At 37.7% G+C, this 24472-nt stretch overlaps 1 protein-coding gene across 1 annotated transcript; it reads left to right on the plus strand.

The window, feature by feature from the left end:
* The first annotated feature begins 572 nt into the window (after positions 1-572).
* LOC139743107 (uncharacterized) lies at positions 573-21687 on the plus strand. Its single transcript, XM_071653612.1, has 10 exons — positions 573-783; positions 2815-2960; positions 7195-7287; positions 8393-8713; positions 10284-10388; positions 14062-14183; positions 15374-15485; positions 17268-17339; positions 18163-18265; positions 21368-21687. The coding sequence occupies exons 1-10, from the start codon at positions 573-575 to the stop codon at positions 21685-21687; spliced, it is 1605 nt and encodes a 534-aa protein (XP_071509713.1).
* Positions 21688-24472: the final 2785 nt, after the last annotated feature.

Consider the following 24472-nt stretch of genomic DNA (forward strand, 5'->3'; position numbering starts at 1 on the left):
CACTTCTTGAGCGGTCAATATGAATATGCATGCACAAATAGCAAAGTCAGCATATCATCCCCTCATAGATTGCCATGTAGTTTGTACATAAAATTGTGAAATTTCCAGTTTTTCATTCAAACGCAATTATGCCCGAGGCTCAAATCCTGATATATCTAACTGATCACTATTCTGAAGTTATTTAATCAGGAATAACATTATGTTTCAGACTTCAATGACAGAAACATTGAGATTTTTTGTGTGTCATATTTTGTACACAATCAATGGATAATTGTGACGTTATGGCATGGTCACCTCACTCATTTGCATATTCATATCAACTGTACGAGAACTGTTTTACAGAAATTAGTAAAATTTCATAGCTTTCTTATTTTTCATCCGATTTCGGTCAAATTTTTACCCTTGGACTTATGTAAGATTTTACAGTGATTTCATCTTGATATTCGCTATGTCCCGTATTACCCTCTTTTTATCAAGTTATTTATGCTCAGCTACCACCTCCACAATTCTGTTCATATTAGACGAAGTAAAACACAAACCCACGATCATGACGATATTTCAACCTTGCTCAGATGGCCAAGGAAATCCACAGAGTGTACCAGGATCTGGGAAAGTTTCTGTGCCAATCTACCAACAGGAATGACTTACGTCTGTTCCCTATTCTCTTGGAGTGTCCCACTTTTGATAGGGTGGAAGAGGAATGGAGCAGAGAGATCGTCTTGGACATGGCGAGGGCGCTTCTCCAATTGAACGAGGAAGACAAGCCTAAGTTTGATATTCTTAGTAAGTTTTTTTTTTCTACAACTCAAATCTATAGTTTTACTAAGGTTTAACTCAAATTTGAAATTGTACGTATCTGTTCAAGATGATTCGGCCATAACTCCTTTTCTTTGAGTAGAATCAGTGATATTCAATCCTGTCTGTATATATATTTTTTGCTTCTTATCAAATCTTATTTATCTATTTGTTTTGTTTCAGTATCGTAGCTCTGTCAGTGGCTACAAACACACACTGTTATTCTCAGAGGCCCTACACATATAATACTTTGCATCACAAAATACACACATTGTAGAATATATTAAAGTAAAATAACATAATATACAAATACGGTTCACTTATGGCCAGGTAGTTGAGTATTGCGGAGGTAGAAAATACATAAACAACTTCACCTTTAACACTGCAGTTCACTGAGAAGTGATATAATGGGATCTCAATATATATATATATATATATATATATATATATATATATATATATAAATCGAGACAACGAGGACAGAAGGTACATGCGTCTTCCTCAGGGTCGACAATGACAATTATGAAAATAAACAAGATGACTCTATTCTCTATATAGTAATACATAAGTGACTACCATTTGTATACTATGTATTATAATTTTAGAGAATAGAGTCATGTTTATTTTCATAATTGTCATTGTCGACCCTGAGGAAGACGTATGTATTCGTCGAAAATTTGGTCTGAATAAATAGCACTGTTGGACTGAAATGCATTACTACCCTACTTCGTCATCTTTTCTGCACTGGTTCCAAAACGCGGACTACAAACAACATCATATAATATATATGTAAATATATATATATATATGTATATATATATGTATATATATATATATGTATATATATATATATATATATATATATATATATATATACATATATACCCAACAGTAGTTCAAGAGGAAAACTTCCTGAGAGACGTAGTTTTGACGAATTTTCGCCCATAGCGCTTTGTCAAGTCAATGACCTGACAGTTTTCATCTTGAACTACTGTTGTGAATCTATACTTTCCTGGACTCCAAGCAGAAACCTATTACTGTTATATATATATATATATATATATATATATATATAATGTCTAGATAACAGGACATGTATACATTGCATATCTCCTTTTTTTAAATTTCACATCTTGTAATATATGAACTATTGTACATTTATCAGAATGATGTAAAATACATCTTTCTCGGAAACAACTCATACACTTAACATTTATTTATTTTTGCAATTTTACTATGGTAGTGCCCTTAAACACATAATCTGCTCACAATTTATTAATCTATAATAGGTGAGATAACATAACATATGAGGGAAAATATGTATTAACATTAATCAGTATCATATCTATTGATATAGAATTTATAATCATAATCACCTACATAAAACTTGTTAAAAAAAGGGTTGCACAAGTGTATAGAAATGCTGTCAAAAAAGTGAATTATATATAAATATATATATATATATATATATATAATACATATATATATATATATATATATATATATATATATATCTTCACATAAAAATGCTGACAATGGTTCTTCCAAGTTTGTTTGCAGAGACAGAAAAAAATAATAGAGGACAGTCTGAGGTGGTATGATCATGGTCAGCAATACCCGGAAAGAGGCACCTACCGTACCTGGTCCCCCTTAATTCCGGGATATCACAGACTTTGGAGAAAGGCCATACTGAAAGAAAATTATCAACCCAACCCCACAAAATGGGAAAAAGAACAGAAAGTTATAGATGGAAAGGATAGTGATTGTACATTTGTGGTTCAGTGTAATATATGCAAAGGAAAAGTATCTTCAGTTTCCATGGCTACCTAGACCTCTGACCATTTTTCAACTCCGGCAGTTTTACCAAGCCACATTTTGTGGGTGTGATATATTATGCGCATCAATTACAATGTTCTGTTGACATAGTTGTGACAGACGTTCTTTAAAACTTGCTCTTTCAAACTTGTATTATTTCATCATTTTGCTTACATATTCTTGGATATTTCCCTTTCCTCACAGGGGCGTGGTGGTACCAGAAGCCAGAGCTGTTTGAAAGAATTGTCAGGGTGTTTCTCAAAGCTCTCCAATGCAGGCATGGGCCAGACGAGTACTTGAACATTGCCCCCGAAGATTTATATTTGAAGACACTGCATCTTCTTTATGAGGTATGTCTCTCTGCAGATCCCCCCCCAACAAACAAACAAACAAACAAACAAACAACACACAAGCAAACAAATCAAAACAGAGTGCAGATGAGTGCAGAGTGAAATGATAAGACGATTATGTACACAAGTTGTAGAACCTTGGTATTAACAAGCGGGAGCAACTTCTCAGAATGATTGATAATAACACATAACCAATAACACGTTTACCATTCCCAAACAGGCATATATTCCAAATTTATGGATTCTATGTGGGGACGGCCATTGCACATCCCGTAGTAGATATAACTGTGAAGTCCCAACATAGATTTTAAGATCTTACTGGTGCTTATCACTGAATATCATACATATTTGGCTTTTATAAAAACATTTCTTATGAAGACATGTGTACAATATTATACAGATATTGACTTATCAGAGGTGGAATATAACATTTGAGATCCTCGCGGGAAGTTATATTTTTGTCGAGGATTATTATATTTTTCCGAAGCGCGTAGCGCTGAGGAAAAATATAGTATTTCGAGACAAAAATATAACTTCCCAAGGGAAATGAAATGTTATATTCCTACCGAAGGAAAAAAGTCAATATCTGTTATATTATATGACCTACAGTACAAGAAATAAACTGCTGTATAAAGCAACACGACTTCTCCTTTTTCAAACCCACAGTCAAATTCATGAACGCGCGTGACAACGCTCGGCACTGTTAGTGGTATGCAATCGAGCCAAACCGAGCCATAACTATGATGGCTTTCGCGTAGGCCCTACTATCGGTAATTCGTTCTTCCGTGGCATAGCCGTGCAGGAGCATTCCTAGAACAGTCGCTATTCAATCATGCGTAGGCCTGTAGCGAGGACCTATTTACGTAGCGGTAACGTTAGAGCTAGATTTTGTAATGACAGTTGTAAAATTACTAAAAAAAAAAATGTACAAGACTACCATAACTGCCGCTTTTGGTCTAAAGCAAGCTTGTTGAGGTAAGTGTTTGTGGTGATGTATGAGAATGTGAACTTTCTAACAATGTAGGGCCTAATCTCTTCTGTCTGCAGTCACTGGTACATGAACTGTAGACTACGGACCTGGCCCTGGTCCAGGTCCAGCGCTAGTAGCATAGAACTATACCAGATTCAAAGAAACTTACTCAGTTCAGGCGGTGGTAATACTAATGGGAAATCCTTTGCCTTCCGGCCCTGTCACGACTGTCTTACATTAACGGGAGTAGTAGGCTCTATAGCTTCCAACACATTCACCAGTTTGTTTCTCTCTCAAGCTGCCATACCAGTTACATCACTGCTAACAGTTTGACAAAAACAAATCTGTTGCAATTTCGCAATTCTCGCTTGTAGCGCGTGTATGCTGTGCATGAAGTGTTGTCTACCGCTAACGCTTGGAAATACAGTAGTGTGCTGTATACTGTGGTCACGGCGATTGCATTCGTGTGTGTGCAAAGCGTCTCTACAGCTCTGTGTATGTTGCGCGCATCATAACAATTGGTTTTTGATGACGTCACCCCTCGTGACATAACGCATTTGTTTAACGTAGTCGCTGTTATATTCCATGGTTGTACGTAATTTACGCCATGTTATGAAAATATAACGCTTTTCATCCTTGTGACAATGGTCACGTGACTGCATTTTGACCAATCACACATTGATATTTATATAGGTCATATAATATAAAAAGATATTGCCCGTGCTTTGCTGAAGGCGCAAAAAATAAGTAAAGAGGTTAGTGCAAAATGAAAACGCATCTCGCCCTCACTCTCATATAATGTAGGCCTACTAGTACTTATTTTTGCTGACTTTTGATGTAACACTGTAAAAACATCGGTGTTAGATTTAACACCACGGGTGTTAAATCTAACACCAATCAAACTTCAATAGAGGACCACACCCACAGATGTTAAAAATGCACTGTGATGGTGTTGAAAAGTGTTCACCTGACACTTTGTGGTGTTAATTTGACACTGTACCAGGGGCCCGTTGCATAAAACTCCAACCGGATTTTTTTCCGGTTGAAATCACAAAATTCCGGTTGGAAGCTCCCAACCAGAGTTTTTATGCAACGGATTTTACATTCTTAGATTAGCAACCTTAAAAAATTCAGGTTGGGCAAATCCCAACCAGAATTTTCTAAGGTTGCTAAAAAAGTTTTATGCAACGGGACCCTGGTGTTATTTTGACACTGTACTGGTGTTAATTAAAAAATGACACCACATGGTGTTGATTTGGTATTTGTTGGTGTTAATATCAATGGTTTAACACCCGTCCAGCTTCAATAAGAGACCACACCAGCTGGTGTTACTTTGGTGTAAATTTATTTTCACATTTTCTTCAAAAATCTAGTATTTTAATGTAAAATTCTTGACTGTCTTGTTTAAATTAAAAATCAACAAGAAGTGCAGTTACTAAGAATCTCTTCAAAAAACAGTTTAAAATTTGGAAATGACACCCGGAGGTGTTAATTTAACACCATAAATGAGCACCGAAAATTTGACACCAGCTCGGTGTTCACTATTTAACACCGGACTTTTTACAGTGAACCTTCATGGTCTATTTCTTAAAGTTGACGAATCTCAAGGGGCAAATTGTAATGCTACAGTCACACGCGGCCGCATTTCGGACCGGGCCCGTAAGGAATTAAACCCGTATCGACCCTGTTCGAGCCGTAGAGACCCGCATTGACCCGCATCATAACTCGTGTTAATTCCTGATGGATTCCGGGGGCTACGATACGGCGGTGAAAAAAATTTGGTCATGTTCAAAATTTTCTCACGGATTTCAATTCCGTATTGATATCCAAATTGACCCGCTGCAACCCGCAGCGTAAAACCGTATGGACACTTGCCGTATACATTGCCTTAGGCCTACATACATTGCCTTCATGCAACGGATGATGACAAGGTTTACATCCGGGTCGGTACGGGTCGAAGCGGGTTGACACGGGTCGATATAGGGGTCGAAAAGGATTCAGTTTGGGATTTAAAGAGGATTTTAAACGATACGATACGGGTCAATACGGGTCTCTACGGCTCGAAGAGAGTCGATACGGTTTTAGTTCGTTATGGACCCGTTTCGAAATCCGGCCGTGTGTGACTGTAGCATAAATTACCCTCCATTCCGGGACTAATCCGGCTCATTTTCATCCGGATCAAATCCGTTTGTGACACGGCTGTGTGTTACTGTAGCATAAACATTTCACAACTGGTATGGTATCAAAAGTCATTGGTTGCGATAAAGATCTGAATCACCGCTAATGTCATCCTCCTTGAACTGATGAGATCTAAAAATGATGCATTAAGTGCTTTGCATATCATGATTATCTTCTGTGTAGATCAATTTTGCTCCTTCGGGTGAAGGAATCATCACTGCCAAGAACTTCTATCTTCAGGATCTTCAGGATAGTGTAGCGGATAAGCATATTATTGACATTTACGTCAGGAACGTGTCAAGAAGTCAATCACTGCCGGCAGAACATTTAGCACTGGTATCATTTTTTTTCCTTCTTTTGTGTGGTAGGAAGTAGGGGTATTTTTATCATAGGATCATTTGCAATGACAAATACCGGAATAAGTAAAAAAAAAAAAAAAGAATATATATATATATATATATATATATACATATATGTATATATATACATGTATGTATAAATCATATAGGTACGTATAATCATGTGTGTCGCATTTGTAAACTGTCTAATACCAAAGACAATCCCGGAAAGAGTTACATGTTGGTCATTGTTTTTACGATTGCGCATGTGCGTGTTGTTGTCACTTCATATATACGTTGGTCACGTTAACATAATTCTGTACCTTTATTAATCATGGCTTTGAGGGGAATACATATTACAAGCATTGCATTTTGTCTTCCTCTCCAGTTTCAACATTTTCGACATTATTCAGTGAATTTCATTCATATAGACTTCACAATCTATTGTGTGTTTATTTCGATATTGTTGAATCCATATATAACTTTTTGTTTTGGTTTGATATGTTTCGTACACCTGTACTTATTTTTGAAATGAAATTGGATAAAATGTAATTAAGAATGAAATAACGAGTCATGTGACTATACACTGATTACCCTTGGACGAATTCTTGCAGAAATCATGTTTACGTTGGCTTAGTTTGAAATATGTGCAACTGAAGTCAAGAGGTGCCCTCACTTCGTATTAGTGAGTTGATAATGCCAGGGATTTTCTTTCTTCGTGTTACTGTATCCTTAAATAATTCTGCAGGTGAAGCCGTTTTCCCTGGCTGATTATCCTTTCTTGCTACCTGTATCCATAAAGTGGAAGATAGCTTGTGAAGATTTTACCACTGCCCAGATAGTAAGTGATGTGTATTTTTAAGATTTCGTGCATTTTGTGGTAAAAGTACCGTGGCAGCATGACCAGGATGTCCCTACCCCACTTCCCTGTTTTAACGGGATTCAGTTGCATAGAGCATGCCTTTGTCAGAGGGTCTTCCATTTTGATACATGTATATTAAGACCCAACTAAGCATTAAAAGGTAGTTAACATTTTTTTTTATTGAATTTGGCCTGTTGGTCACAGAAGTTTGAATTTCCTCCACGTGCAATTCCACACTGTGTTCAAGTGATATTACCAGAAACCATACGCAAATTAGATGAGTTGATGATGTCATGACCTCGCAAGTGTCCCTTCGATGCACACAAAAAAGGAATCTTCACCTAATTGCATTGTCGACACAGAATTAAAGAGAAACGTGTATCGTTCGTATCAAAATCTTAATCTGGTAGTGATGATTTCAGGGGGATGAAAGGTTGCCGCTGTCAAAATTACCAACCCCTGTTGAAACAAATGTGGAAGTTGTGAGCTGAGTTGATGGCATTGTCAGCGCGGCTAATTTGCATATTTTGTCACCAATCAATATCAGTATTCAGTGGAAAGAATATGCCAAGCTTCTAAGTTGATTTTCTCGGCCTTTTATTGGGTACGGCAAAAATAGGCTTTTTTTTTCCAATTACATGCAGCCTATATAGAAAATTTCATTTGGATCCGTGGTAACATGATACACTACATCAGACAGTCTGACTGATCATACTCTGATTTTGTCAATTGAACTCTTACCATGATGTTTATAAAAAAAAAAAATTCCGGTCAACCCTGTATGGTCACCTCTCAATAGCAGTCATCGGTCAATTTTGTGGTTTCTAACTTAGTTTCTCGTTGAGACCTATGATGTCCTAAGGCGCCTGATATATCTTTCAGCTGACAGTCAGTAAGGTACACTGTTTGCATGTCATTAAGGTATCGATTGAAGACCAATTTGGCTGTATCATGGTTAACCCTGAGCTCGATAAAAACTGTGTTTTTACGTGATGTATACCCTTGCAGTGTTGAAGTATTTGTATCAAACATGCTCCAAAGAATTCTTTAATGTATTTCTGACATTTTCTCCTTTTTTATCAAGTCTAAGGGGCGGTTAAGGATGTGTTTTATCCAGGGTCCTGCATATTTCCAACCTGTCCCTCTACCTGCTCCCAGTAACAATCGTTCCGAGATCGACCGGGAGAACGTCGTGGAATCGGCAGTTGGAACTGTTCGGTTTATCCTGCGTCCTGTCCTCGTCCCTGTCCCTGATGAAATTCGTTTTGAGATCGACAGGGAAAATGTTGTAGAATCGGTATTTGAAAATGTTCGGACAAGGGCCAGGGGAGAAATAACAGAGGGTCTGGTGGTTCATTTCATCAATGATGTTGCCTTGGGTGTCAACGGCGGAGGACCCATGAAGGTAAGCACTTAGAATTTTTAAGACTTGGACTTTTAGACTAATTCCTGAATAATTCTGTGTTATGTTTTGTTGAAAAAAGAATGGAAATGAAATGAATTGAATTGTGACATAATGTGAATGAGGTTAGATAGTATATCTCTCACAAAAATGATTTAAGTCTTATAATAGCTGGTAAGACAGATGACTTAAGGGAAAGGTGTTACACTTGTCTTGTCATCAATCGAAAACGTGATTTTTATAATCAAATTTGTGCACTAACCTATGAGAGAAATTTATGACATCCTTACTTCAGTTAAATGCACATATGACAAACTATAATATACAATGTATGAGAAAATTTCAGTTTTCGTCGTTTCTTGGTTTCAGGAGTATGACTGACTTTCATGTTACTTCTACACTTTGTTCATCTGATTTACTCTACTTTATATTTATAATGGTCAACCTGCACATGCTGAGAAATTGCCAATTAAGATTAAACAATTGTGGGAAAGTATTTTAGCACTGTAAGGTTGCTATACCTATGCCCCCCCAAAATACAATGAGACTTTCTGCCACGATAATCTTAAAAATAGTGAATCAATCAAAATGCAATTTCAAGGTATGAAACTATAACTTCTATCCGACAACGTACAGATAACCCCATTCAATTTGCTTCAGTGGTCACAGAGAAATGGGGATCACTGTCAAGCATGTCAAGAATCCCTTCCCTTTAAAGGACAAGTTCACCTTTATAAACATAAGGATTGAGAGAATGTAGCAATATTAGTAGAACACATCATTGAAAGTTTGAGGAAAATCGGACAATCCGTTCAAAAGTTATGAATTTTTAAAATTTTTGTGCAGCAACCGCTGGATGAGAAGACTACTGCAGTGTATGAATAACTTGCGTACAACAATATAAGGAAAATATAAAGAGAATTTCACAAAATTCCATCTTTTGAAAAAAGTACACATTCCCCTGACTCGTTACCGACAAATGTTATGGGCAATATTATTCCCCCTGCCTTTAGAAAGAGGCAAGTCAAGAGCTCTTTTATTATGCGAAAAAAGTGAAAATATGTTGAATTTTCTTATACATTTTCTTTATACTGTTGTACGCAAATGACTCACAAGGTGTAGTAGTCTCCTCATCCAGCGGTTCCAACACAAAAATTTAAAAAATTCATAACTTTTGCATCGATTGTCCAATTTTCCTCAAACTTTCACTGATGTGTTCTACTAATATTGTTGCATTCTCTCAATCCTTATGTTTATGAAGGTGAACTTGTCCTTTAAGTTCAGTCCATATAGTGTATGGATGCCAAGAGCATCCAAATGCTAAACTTGGAAGGAACAGACCCATAACATGCTTTACAATTATTCAAATTTCTCTGTGACCACTTAACTAAATTGAATGGGAATTTCTGCAAGATGTAGGGAAGAAGGTATAGTTTCATAATCTGAAATACATAGTAGCATTACGATTATTTTAATCATTTTAAAAGTTATTGATGCAAAATGCGATTGTAATTGTTTGGGGGGACATACTATACAGTGCCATTAAATGTCTGCTTATATCATCGCATACTAGGAGCTATTTCAGATGTTCTTTGACGAGCTTCTCGAGCCAGGAAAACATACTGTTTTCAAACGAATCGGGGATCCTGCCTCATCTACAACAAGCTGGTTCAATAAGGTGTGTGGATTCTAGCATTTGATTTAATTTAAGTGCAGAATACGTGACGATTTCGTTACAAGATTATTTTCAAAAAAAAATTCAAACAACTCACCTGATGTGTAGACAATAGTTTGTTGACTATTAATATGTTTCAATATTCTAACAGCTAAACTGAAGACGTAATCTGCTGAGGATTTGTTTTTGTGTTATTTTTCTTGTTGTGAGGTTTGTTTGTTTTTTGGTGTGTTTTTTTTCAAGAATCTACAAAAGATATACTAGTTCAACAAGGAGTGTAGACCTAGTAACTTGATTGTAGTCATCAATCGGTTTAATCATTCTGTAATTTTAGCAGTGAATGTTTATGAGTGGTCCAACATTGTGTAGTGGTACTTGAATAATGACTGACGTAATGATTCACGTTAAAGTTAATCCAATACATCTGTAATTTCTTCATGCGTTTCTCCCATATACACAACATATCATTCAAAATTAAACGGAGAATATCGTTTGATATCAAAGAAGCTAAAGAATATCTTGATAAAAAGACTCTCTGATCCCATGTCATTGATGTAATTTATCACAAATTCCCGTATAAAGCACTTATCTAAACTCCTCAAAAAGGTTCTGCAAGTCCAATTTGACGTATCATACTTATCTCAAAACTATGTCATTTCATTCAAATGGGACATCATAAGAAAGCCTGATTACTTATCTTTAAAATGACACCTCACTTGTTATGATTGGGTGTTCTTGGAATGTGCAAAACAGCTGAGTATGGGGACAGATCAAAAGTGAAAAGTCGCAACAATTCTGCTATTGATAAGGTACAGTTTTGATGAAAAAAGGTCACTGGAATAAGCAATGCTGAAATGACGGCACTTTCAAAAACTCCCATTTCCTAGACATTAGATGACTGTTTGGTCAACCTTTATGTTTAATTTCAATCTGCAGATACTACTGCATTTTTAATTCATGGATGAAGCCTGGAATCTAATGATAATCTCACAATGCATTCTTTTCAAGCACATTCCTTCCCTGAAACGACAAAGCAAATGGGAATTACACTGTTTGACATAACATGTTTGCTCTGTTTTGCAACATTTCACATTTGGCCTTTCCTCATACTCAGTCATACTGCGCATTCCAGGAATACCCAATCATAGCAAGTGAGGTATCATTTTAAAGATAAGTAATCAGGCTTTCATTTGAATGAAATGATATAGTTTTGAGAGAAATATCATACGTCAAATTGGACTTGCAGAACTTTTTTGAGGAGTTTATATCTTCTTTTCGTAAGTGTTTATGGAAGTGGGCTATAATCTCGGTGCACGTCACAAACTCGACACATACGAGTCATGCAGCCCACAAGTCATACAGCCCATGAGCTAGACACTAAGTGAACAATTAAAGGCCCATGAGCTCGAGATCAGGTGAAAAAGACCCACGAGCTATACGGTCCACCAGCTCGACACTATAGGCAAATAAGGCCCATGAGCTCAATTCAATTCAATTCATTTTTATTCGTCAAAAAAAAAAAAAAAAACTACAGGAAACTCATTGCGGGATTTTTACATATAAATGACAAAGCATAACAAAGACACTATATACATAGAGAGAGAACAACACGGAATAGTACTTGACAGATAGATAAATAACCGGACATGTATGCAAAGCTAAACTGAAAAGAACAATCGTATAAAAACGTGGCATAAAAACGGTCTCCATTGGCATGATGTTAAAAACTTCAGAAACCTTCCCTGTTGTTACGTCCCAATCTCAGCCCCCCCCCCCCCCTCCCCATGTCAGGCCGTAATAAACTGAAACCCAAGCCAACTCGCCCTGAAATACAACACAACAAACAAATCAATACATACAAAAACAATATCACTGATGCCGTGTTTTAACAGACCTTACCCCGAAAACGTCGGGACAACGACCGGATAACAAATTTCCTCGTCTCGACCAGTAAAATGATAATAAAAGGAGAGAACGAGGGGTGCCGTCTTAACAGACACACATCGAAAACCTTTTCCGGGTAGGTTACCATAACAACCACTGGTCTCAATATCCAGCTCAGCGCCACATGCGAAACGCTTGTCATACTGATATCTGATAGGAACTAGATCAATGTTATCAATTCGCCAAAGCAACCTCGCGCAGCTCTTGTCATTTTTTGGGAAAATATTTATTCTGCATTTCAAGAAATGCTAGTCAAATTGATTAAAACAAAGTTACATACAGTATCTTAAGTATTATATATATATATATATATATATATATATATATATATATATATATATATATATTGTTCTAAACTGCACATTCAGGTAGGCAACCGTGTTTGAATGCACGTGATCGGCGCGCGGTGTTCATTCTGTCTGGACTAATGCGCATGCGTGTTGTGAGTATCAGATGAATCTTACCGCTAGCGTCTCATTAAGAAGGGTTTTTCGACGTCGCGGTAACGTCAGGGTAATGTCGGGATAATTACTCTAGCCAGCCTAAGGTAGAATTTGGCATAATTTAGGCGCGACAGTGTCGGAGCAACATTTTGAATGGAGCGTCTTAACAGGCAGGGTTAAAAAACAACAAAGAGAAAAAAGAAAAGGGATTGTCTGGACGTTGTCACGGTAACTCTGGTTTCCAAAAAAAAACAAATAAATATATATATTTATACATACAAAACCCCGAAAAACCCCCGAAAAAGAGTCCCACAAGCTCCACACTAGGCAAACATGTTAATTAAAGGGCCATGAGCTCGACAGCATGAAGAACGTCATCTATATCAAATACCAGCAATAAAGTACGCATTTGTACAAGGTGTCCTGATAATGGCATAAGAAAAAAAATGAATAATTAGAGAAAAAATATGAAATGATGTGTACATTTATATCAGCTTTCTGGAAAAACGTCCAATAGTAAAATGAAGCTTAGAAGGAACTCAACTGTTTCATAAATGGTCCATGTCAACCTGCACACCCGTTTTTGCATGATCTGTAGTTCAAGCGGTATTCATCAGCGATGGTGCGGATAAATTGAGAGCAAATAACGTAAGGGTCTATCAAGATATTTGTAATGATTCAGGAAAAGAAGATGCACACACATATATATATATATATATATATATATATACACACATATATATATATATATATAGCGACGTTGCATCGCTGCAATAGCAAAGCCTTCTTCCATTGACATCATTAACACACATTACAGTTTCAGAGACGACTACAAATTGTTGTTCTAATAAGTTGATTCCCAAGTAATTCTTGACAGTTGTGCTGGATGATTTGGATATAGAATAGTTAACTAGTGAAGCAACAGAGAAAAGAAAACAAAAATCTGACGTGCGGCCCATATATCTTCTAGTTGGAAAGATGGCAAGCCTAAATAGCACGATGATATTATCAAAGCGTTTAGACCCAAACTTCAATCTGTACATCGTTTTAGTTTGTGTATGTTTTGAGGGGGGGGGGGGGGGGGGGAGGAGTCCATGAAGGCACAATGTTAACAGAAAATCCCATTGTTAATTAGTAACAATCTCTCACCCGATAGCGTGGTGAAACTGCCCCCTCCAATCAGTTATTCTTTTAATGTTAGTATTGAAACACCCTGTACAAATACGTGACCGCAGTGCCATAATGCTTTTGTGAAATCGTGCTTTGTCATTACTTATCCTATGACACAGGATTTCCATGACCTGGACATGCTGAAGGCCATTGGGAAACTCTTTGGTCTGATGATCTACAACAAAGTCATCATCACCCTTCCTTTCCCTGATCTCTTCTACAAGAAGCTCGTGGTTGATTTGTCAGTACCGATTTTCACATTTAAGTGCATTTCTATGTTGACTATGCTGCATTTACCAATTTACCATGTTTACTCTTGGTGTGTTTTAGTTTTAGAATGTCATTATGATGGTAAGATGGCCCCCTCTCGTTGCACGTGTGTCCACTTCTTACAAGTTCCTTCTTCCCTACCTCCCCCTTCCCCAGTTCTACTTGAAGCAGAATGATTGGATACGTGTGATAATAGACCTTACAATTTACAAAGAAATAAGCATTATCCAAGCCTCATCAGGAATGACTCTGTCACCCGAATGAGTAAACTTGGTTTTACAGGGACTGTACAGTACTGGTTGAGGTGGGGATTCATGTTTTGAACATTCCTAAGTGAGATAATGAGAAACCTCTTATGAAATATGAAAGAGCATGTAGTTTTAAGAAGGATTCAACGTTTATTTGATGAAAATTGGTTTTCAAATGGCTGAGATATCCAAAAAAGTGATGATGGTAAAAGGCGACAGGCCACGCCTTTTATTAGGATCTCTTCGTTTCACCTTGTTTTTGGATATCTCAGCCGATTCAAACCCGATTTTCATCAAATAAACTTTTGATACCCCTTAGAATTGCATGCTCTTTGACATCTCATAGAGTGGTTTCTGAATATCTCACAAAACGTCATAAGCTAAATCCTCACCTCGACCAGACTTGTACACACCCTTCAAAGCAGGGCTCGGGCTATCGCCACTAGCTTTTTTCTCTCTCTCTCTCTGGTGACCCGTCCAGTCACTAGAATTTGGTGGCCCGAAAGAAATTTGTAGTGGCCCGAAATAAAAGCAAGTGTAAAACATCCATTTTGAATCTTAGTTGCCCGATTTTGGGGGGCTCCGGGCCACCGGGCCACCGGGCCACCGCTAATGTCGAACCCTGTCTGAGGAGAATAGATATCACATGCAAAGCATTAATGTCTTTTGAGGTGAAGAAAGAAAATGTTTGGGTTTTTCAGTGCAGAAGTGAATGATAGCATCAGTATCATTTGCTTTAAAATTCCTTATGATGAAATCATCAAAATATTAATGAAATGTTCAATCTATTTGTACATACACACGTACATTTGAGACTCGTCAGTTGTTATCTTTATGTCGTATATGGAGTGATTATGTCCTGTGTGAAAATGTTGTAGCTATAACAGTAAAAAATAAATCTATTAATGCACAGAGTGTCCAGTACGGAGGACCTGCGGCTTCTAGAACCAGATTTGGCCGAGAGCATTCAGTCCTTATCACAGCTGTCTGAAAAAGACCTTAAAGCCATGGAGATGACGTTTGTTGTAAACGACTCCACTGGAGAGATCAAGGAACTAAAAGAAGGTGGTGATGCAGTGATGGTGACAAAAGACAATGTGTAGGTTTTCAATTCGTGCAAAGTTTTGCTTAAGTTTTCATACAACCGAAGTAATCTTTGATACAAGCAACCTTGTCAAGCCGGAGGCATTATGTTTTCGGGTTGTCCGTCCTTCCGTCCTTCCGTCCGTAATCAATTTTGTGGACAGCATAACTAAAAAACCATTTGAGGTATCGTAATGAAACTTGGCAGGTATATGTATGAGGGGGTGAAGTTGTGCCTATCAACTTTTGAGCGTCCTTCCGTCCGTCCGTCCGTAATCAATTTTGTGGACAGCATAACTAAAAAACCATTTGAGGAATCGTAATGAAACTTGGCAGGTATATGTATGAGGGGGTGAAGTTGTGCCTATCAACTTTTAAGTGCAGATGCTCAGGGTCAAAGGTCAAAGGTCAAGGTGAAATGCTCAAAATTTCACTATTTCCCCCATATCTATGCAATGCCTGAAGGTATTTTCTTGAAACTTAGCGTATACATGTATTACCCAATAAGAATTCTCTAGTGAGAGTTTAAGGTCATGAGGTCAAAGGTCAAAGGTCAAAGGTCAAGTGAAAATGTTAAAATTTAACTTTTTTCTCCATATCTCAGAAATGGTTCAAGGTATCTTCATGGAACATCGTACATATGCATATACTAACTGGCCGTGATTGTCTAGGGTATTTTGGGGTCATGAGGTCAACGATCAGGGGTCAAAGGCCAAGGTCAACTCATTGAATTTTACTTTTTCCATCATATTTATGTAATGCCTGCAGGAATTTTCTTGAAACTTGGTGTATACATGTATTACCAAATAGAGATTCTCTGGGAAGTTGTTGACCAAAAAAGGTCGAAGGTCAAAAGGCCAAAGGTCAAGCGAAAGTGCTAAATTTCACTTCCTCCTCCATATCTGGGAAGTGGCTCAGGGTATCATCATTAAACTAATATCTATGCATGTGCTGCCTGACAGTGAGTCTCTTGGGAATGTTAAGGTCACAGGGTCAAAGGTCAAGGGTCAAAGACCAGGACAAAATGCTAACAATTTACCATATAATACAGAAATTACACTTTTTCTCTATACCTTGAAAATTACTAAATGCATAGACTTATAAAAGAGTCAAAAGTCAAGTAAAAGTCCTTTATCCCCATGCTCTCTTAGAAAATGTAGCCATTCATCCAATTAAACAGGTCTAGTTCAAGGAAAGTGAACACTCAACATAGTATAACATGTCATTTTAATATTTTGCCAATTAGATGAAACTGTCATCACACATTGTCAAGACGTACTATAGACCTATTAGGAGAATCGAGGCATGCCAATCGCCATAGCGACATTTCTAGTTATTTAATTTCTTTAATTGTGCAATAATGACGTCACACATCGCTTTACAGTTCCAATCTAGAGAGGGTAGGGCAGCACAGAACTTCATTATCTAATTAATGAATTTGAACAGATTGTTCGTTCCTCACACTTTCACTCAGTGTTTCGCAAACATTTCTGACGTTCTGAATTTACAGATATGTTTAGAGAAACTTCTTTTTTCACGTTAAACAATGCAAAATCTTCGATTCGATTTTCCTGTGACCAAAGTGTTTATACGCTGCCCATAACCTTTACCTCACCAACAGCAAAGAGTATATCGAGCTTTGTTCAAGATACCACACAGCTGAAGAGCAGGTGCAAGCATTTAAGAAAGAAATCATGCAAGTGACTCCTTTGACATGCCTCCAGAAGCTGTTTAAGTGGGAGGAAATGAAAGAGCTCTTCCTTGGTGGAGAATACGACTGGATGGCGTTTGAGGAGGTGCGTTTTGATGCCCCCTTTCCCTAAGTTTTTTTAACTTGTTCTCTCCTTATGTTTGCCCCTTATACATGCCCGAAGAACGTGTTTTTCAGCTTTCTTATTTTTTTTTTTCAATCATGAAGACTGGAATGAAAATACGTCAACCATGATTTTAAACTGCACAGGTCTATGTCAAGATTATGATGCATTGAAAGACAATGAATTTAAGAAACGAGTAAACGAGGTAAATGTAATCACCAAATATGAGAAGCATTACAAAAGCATTAAAAAGTATTTTAAAAGCATTTGTAAGAATTCAGTGTCCTTAAACAATGAAAGACATACTCTGTCAGAATGCACATAGAGCAACTTCGTCACGTACACACGTATCATGAATTGGTCTCATCCCCCTCTGTACGCAATCACGTCAATTGTTTTTCTTGCAGAGTTAATGTAAATGTTGAATACCAACATGAAAGATGACATTTTTTTTTTTTAATTTAGGAAAGTTTTATCCCATTACAAGGGTGACTCAAATATGATGTGTGTAGTTTTCACGCTTTAATCTCCTTACAAAAGACATCCACATGTGGATGTACTGAACCATAATCATGGACAATTCCTTACGTCTTTCTCAATTGCTTTTTGAACATGTGATTCTGATGTTGCAGTATAGTCTCGATCATGGCTTTTACACCAAATCTTTCTTTTTTCTATTGTTTTCGTCAGAGTATGTTTGATATATTGCTGCAAGTCACCTTCGATCGAAATATACAAAATGTATCTACTCTCAGCATGCTCAGTAAAAAAAATAAAAATACAAACATAAAAACCTTTGTTTCAGAGCTTTCGGTACGAACAAGGATATACAAGAGAACATCGAGTCATCAAAATGTTCTGGGAAGTCTTTCACAGTCTTCAAGAGGAAGAGAAAAGAGAGTTCTTGAGTAAGTTGCTTTTACCAAGGAGCTTCAAACAATCCTTAGTGTTTCCTTGCATATCACAACAGTCAACAGCTTTGCTATCAGGGAGCCTTGGATCTGCGACGCGAACACTAAAGACGACGCTATTAGGCTAAAAATGGTGTTCTGCACATGTGCGAGGCAGCAGCTGTTCCATTGTTCAACCCAGGAGGCTGCGTCGCGTTCGCTTTCGAGTCGCAAGGCCCCAGTCACATAATGCTCTGCGTCCGGAGTTACGTCCAAAAAAGTCATTTTTCCTGCGGACTCTCGCGGATCCCTTGCCGTCACAAGAATTTTTTTACAAAAAATACGGAAAAAATGCAGGCGATACGGACAGATGCGATGAGATGCGGACACCTGCGTCCACTTGCGGATAATCTTACGAATTGACACCTTATTTGTTTTTTCGACTTGCGTAAACTTCCGAATACTTCTGAATACTTGCGGAGAGTTACGCATAGTTACAGATTGTTATGAATAATTATGGAAATGTGGTTTTCTCTGACGATCCTTGCTCAGTTAGTATATTATGACAACAAGGTTATCACATATCGGACTGTCTTATACTGTACATTAGGGAAAAGCTGAAGTTATGTCACGTACAACTTGTGAAGACTTTTTCGCATTCCTTTAATTTGTTTTACAGCAATAGAGGAAAAATGAAATTTGGAACTTTAAGTTTGAATTGATTTTGTGCAACTCAAATATGAATATATGCATCATCGATATCCAGTATACATAGCATAATTATACCATAAATAAAATGTAATATAGATCGATAAGTTAAACAATAGAGTAGGAACAAATAATTACAGTCATGGAATAGACAAGCTTTGCTTTAGCTGTTATGGCTGTAATTGTGCATCGATAGTCATGACCTACTACGTTATGTTAAGGAGACTGATATGATAAAGTTACCGTAATGCTTGATAAGTTTCCAGATATAAAAAATAAACATCTGGACTTTAGAACACCCCTCTATTTCCAAAATATAAAATAAGAAATGTAATACACATTCCATGGAGTGCAAAGTGGTTAAGGGGATGGCTAGTACCTGATCAGTGGGAATCAGTGGGAATGCTGGGGGATGATTGTTCCAATCCTTGTGGGATTCATTTAAGAGTACATTATATATCTCTTGTTGTGTGAAAGTTATTTGCTTGAGAATGGCCTGATATTCAAGTAATGTGCAGTTCAATGTTTCCAGGTTAGCATGCCTTTACAGTGACGGGGCGATCGTTAAAGGCCCGTTAACTATCGCCCCGACACTGTACAGGCATGCACATCACTTGAATATGAGACCATTCTGAAGCAAACAACGTCCACGTTGCGTCCCCCTGCGTCCACTCACCTGTATCTATCCGCGGCGGACGTAACCCATCGTAAGGCACTGTGTGACTGGGGCATGATTAATAGCTCGCGAATGCTAAAAAACTCCCGCGGATGTATTCTGAAAAAAAAAAGATATGAAAAAAAAAAACACACACTGCACAAATCTTTCAATATTCTGTTGTGAGATACAATGTCATGCTACTCTGGGACAGAACACAAGTTGAGAGTCTTATAGATATTAAAACGGTTCTGCAGAGTTTAATCCCTTAATCTTTACACAGGTTCTGCAATAAATAGGGTGGGATTCAGTTTGTTGTTTGTCGTACACAGCTTAAGAAAGTAAAACCATGATGAGCTAAAGTGCTTGTAGGGAATTTACCCCAAGAGTATGTGGACTGAGTTGAATGCAGCAATATTAGAAGAACGCATCAGTGAAAGTTTGAGGAAAATCAGAAAACACGGTCAAAGTCGTGATTTTTTTTTTTACTGTGGAGATGAGATCTCTAAAAAGGAAGAATACTACACTGATCATGACGATATATTATGCACTAAAAATATATATACGACATAAGGAAAATATAAAGAAAATTCAAGAAAATATCATTTCATATGAAAAGTACACCTTCCCTTGACTTGTTACTGACATAATTATGTCCAGGATAGTATTATACCTCCTGCTTTATGAAAGAGGTAAGTCTAGCGTTCTTTCATTATGCGAGAAAAGTAAAGATATGTTGATTTTTTTTTTGTATCGTAGTGCGTATGTGATGTCGGGAGCTGTAGTAGTCTTCTGGTCCAGCGGTCTTGTCACCAAAACTTCGTAAAAAACCAAAAATCGTAACTTTTGAACGGATTGTTCAATTTCCTCAAACTTTCACCAAAGCAGTTTCAGCTTATGGTCCATATTGTTAACCTCGAGGGTTAATATATTGAATATTAGACGACTGTTTCTGGTCTGCTTTTTTTTTTTCCTGGCTATTTCTGTGGGTTCACCTTCGTCTTTGTAAGACAGTACTACAATTATTCTTATCACTTTCATCGTCATACATTACGCATTTGATAACACCTTTAAACAACTTTTACAGAACTACAGCGAGAAAACATAACAATCAAAGCGTTGAACCTGAATGGTTTATTTAATAGCGACAGGAGGGTCTTTGTGCCCATAAGGTCTTTCAATCTCCCCCTTTGATGAAATGCATACTGACTGATAAGGTAAATGAAGAGATATTTCATAAAACCAGTACTTCGTACGTGTGTGAAAACGTATTTGAAGTGTCAACTTGGTGAAGTTGCTTTATACGTCTGGGAGAGCTGTGCCAACACTGAATAGAATATTTTAGGTAAATAAGTTCATACTTACTATAGATGTACGTATCCCTTGTGTTTTTTCTTTTTTCTTTTAAGGTGAGAAAGATGAAATGTAGTTGGAAAAGAGATGTACAAGGCGTTAAATGAATTAAATTTATTAGCATGATAAAGAATGTTGAATTAAATAGATATACAGTGCACTCCCGTTATAACGAAGTCCTCAGGACCGGCGGTTTACTTTCGTTATATCCAAATTTCTTTATAGCCTACTGTAAAGTAGGCTTACATAAAGTTATACTAGATGACGACTTTGGGAACTGGATATTTTACTTCGTTGTAACGAGACTTTCGTTATAACAGTGTTCGCTATAATGGGAGTCCACTGTATGTACAAATATTGTATATCTATATCATAACATGGGTACAATAATTGTATCTCCGTAGGATTCTTCACTGGAGCCACACATGTACCTGTTGGTGGATTCGAAGTGATCGGCCCTCGGATGTGGCCCATGGGCGAGGATAACGATTGTCGCGGGGAATCACCGGAGGACATGTGCCCCGAAGTAAACACCTGTCAGAATTACGTTGTACTACATCTCCCCATGTACAAATGCAAGGAAGACCTGGAAATTCGGCTGAGAAAAGTCCTCGACATCACCACAGGTTTCCATAAATTGCCCCAACCCCGACCACAAATTGCCCCGACCCCACTGAGTGGAGGAAAGCAACAGCCATGTTCTTCAGAACCAAGAAAACAGTGACATGTTTCTAATTTCCAGGATGTGTTCACCTTAGTAATAAACCGTGACGAAATGATGGGGGGGGGGGGACGTATCTGAAGACAGAGACCGTATCTTACAAAGACACCAAGTCTTTTGGATGCAGTCATATTACACCCACACAGAGAAGTAATTAGTTATTACAACAAAGGTGTTTTTATCAAAGTTCCAATTGGCTACTGCTGCATGCAAGAAGGTAGATGTAGACAATCAGTATTGAGACATTGCATGGGCGTCACCAGGGGGGGTGCGCTGGGTGCGAACGCACCCCCCTTCAGAACCTCAAAAAAAAAAAAAAAACTTAACGCCGGACGCTAAATAGTAATTGTTCTTTTTTTTTTTTTGCACCAGGAGAAAAAACAAAACAAAACAAAACAACAACAATCCCATCCCGGCCCTGGCAGCACTGATGCTATACATACAGTGTTTACTATATATCTATCGACCGTACTGTATACGTAAGGTATATTTCATTCATTGTACAACGGATTATCAATTCAGAAAATGCAAAAGCTCCGTCGCATGGGACGTAGATACCCCGCCCACACCCTCCTCCCCCCTTATAGGTCTCCAATCAATGGCGTAACTGGGGGGGGGGGGGGGGCAATCCGCTGGTAGCAAAAAAAATATGAAAATGGTAATTCAAGGATTAGTAAACTGCTTTTGAAATTGACATGAAAGGGTGAGCAAGAAATTATTTTTTTTCTCTAAGATTTCTTTTAACCATAATTAAAGAGGCATCAATAGTGTGAAACATTGTTCAAAAAGCCCGGAGCCGACAAAAGATTGTGATTCAGCGTCTGATTCCTGTTTGGCATTCTGAATGATAAAGAGGATGGAGCAGTGTACTCAGAACATTCGAACGGCAAAGAGTCGCTGCAATGTTGCGCAATGTGATGAGAATGTACACCTCTGTACCTTACACTTCGTTATATCAAAGCTAGATCATTGAGTGTTGCTTTACATACTATAGTCTAAAACATTAAAATGCCTTGCATTGCCAATAATAAGACTTGATCTGGGCTATTTCCCAACTTTTCCATGTATGAAACGCACACACACAAACACAAACAATTAGGGGATGCTCTAAAGTGCAGATTTTGGATATCCTTCCCCCGCTTGGTCACTTCGATGCCTCCTCGCTGGTCATACCTCCCCCAATCATGAACATAAACCAACATCCTTGACTACCATTGGCGCACCGCCCGCCTTAATTTCCAAAACGAAAAAAAAAAAACCAAAGCTACAAACGGCAGTTTTTGGACTGTAAAATGTCAAAATTTTCACGCTCGCTCGCTCCGCTCACTCGTATTTAATCGCTATGTCATTCTCCTGATGTTGCTGCCAGTATTAAATTGCCAACAGTTGCACCCGGTGCGCACCCCCCCCCCTTAATTTCCAAAGCGAAATGGAATAGCTACAAACGGCTGTTTTTAGACTGTAAAATGTCAAAATTTTCAAGCTCGCTCGCTCCGCTCGCTCGCATTTTAATCAATTCAATTCAATCCAGTTCAAACTTTATATTATTTTTCGAAAAGAACATAAACATTTCACTTTCTTTGGTAACATAGAATAAGGTTGCATAATCAAAACAAAGTTAACTGAGAAAACATATATTGTGGAACCTTGGGGTAACAAAAACGTTGTAAGGAAAATTAATTGACTGAAGTGATACAGACGATATGATAGTTATGCCATTCTCCTGATGTTCCTGCCAGTAATTGCCAGCAGTCGCGTCCGGTGCCCCCCATTAATTTCGAAAACGAAAAAATATAGCTACAAACGGCAGTTTTTTGACTGTGTCAAAATTTTCAAGCTATAATTGTTATGCCATTCTCCTGATGTTACTGACAGTATAATTGCCAGCAGTTGCGCCCTGCGCGCCTCCCTTAATTTCCAAAGCGAAGAAATATAGCTACAAACGTAAGTTTTTTTTTGACAGTAAAATATCAAAATTTTCAAGGTCGCTCGCTCCGCTCGCTCGCATTTAATCGTTATCCCATTCTCCTGATGTTGTTGCCAGTAATTGCCAGCAGTTGCTCCCGGTGCGCCCGGCCTAATTTCCAAAGCGAAAAAATATAGCTACAAACGGTATTTTTTTTTTGCCTGTAAAATGTCAAAATTTTCAAGCTCGCTCGCATTTAATCGCTTTGCCATTCTCCTGATGACTAAGTCATATGGTCAACGATCATTTCAATATTCAATACCTCAACTTTGGAATCAGCTCCCCAATGATATCAGAGAAAGTTCATCATTAGATCAGTTCAAGTCTTTATTGAAGTCTCATTTGTTTGTAAAGTAACCATTGTTCTGTAAATTGTTTAATGATGTGTTTCAAGTTGATATATATGTAATTTTCTACTTTGTATTTTGAGTTCTTACACATTATGTATAATCTGTCTTTTCTCATTTCTAAAAGCGCTTAGAGACTTGAATGTAATTTCCGCTCTATAAAAATGGTTTATTATTATCATTATTATTATTATTATTATTATTATTATTATTATTATTATCATATACTGCCAGTAATTGCCAGCAGTTGCGCCCGGTGCGCCCCCCCCCCTTAATTTTCAAAGCGAAAAGATGTAGCTAAAAACGACACTTTTAGTTTACTGTAAAATGCCAAAATTTTCGAGCTCGCTCGCTTCGCTCGCTCGCATTTTATCGTTGTGCCATTTTCCTGACGTTGCTGCCAGTAATTGCCAGCAGTTGCGCCCGGTGCGCCATTCCACCCCCCCCCCCCTTTAATCTCCAAAGCTAAAAGACA

The sequence above is a fragment of the Diadema antillarum genome, unplaced genomic scaffold (assembly GCF_040938485.1).
Source record: "Diadema antillarum isolate AM-2024a unplaced genomic scaffold, OU_Dant_1.0 seq00001049_RagTag, whole genome shotgun sequence".
NCBI lineage: Eukaryota > Metazoa > Echinodermata > Echinoidea > Diadematoida > Diadematidae > Diadema > Diadema antillarum.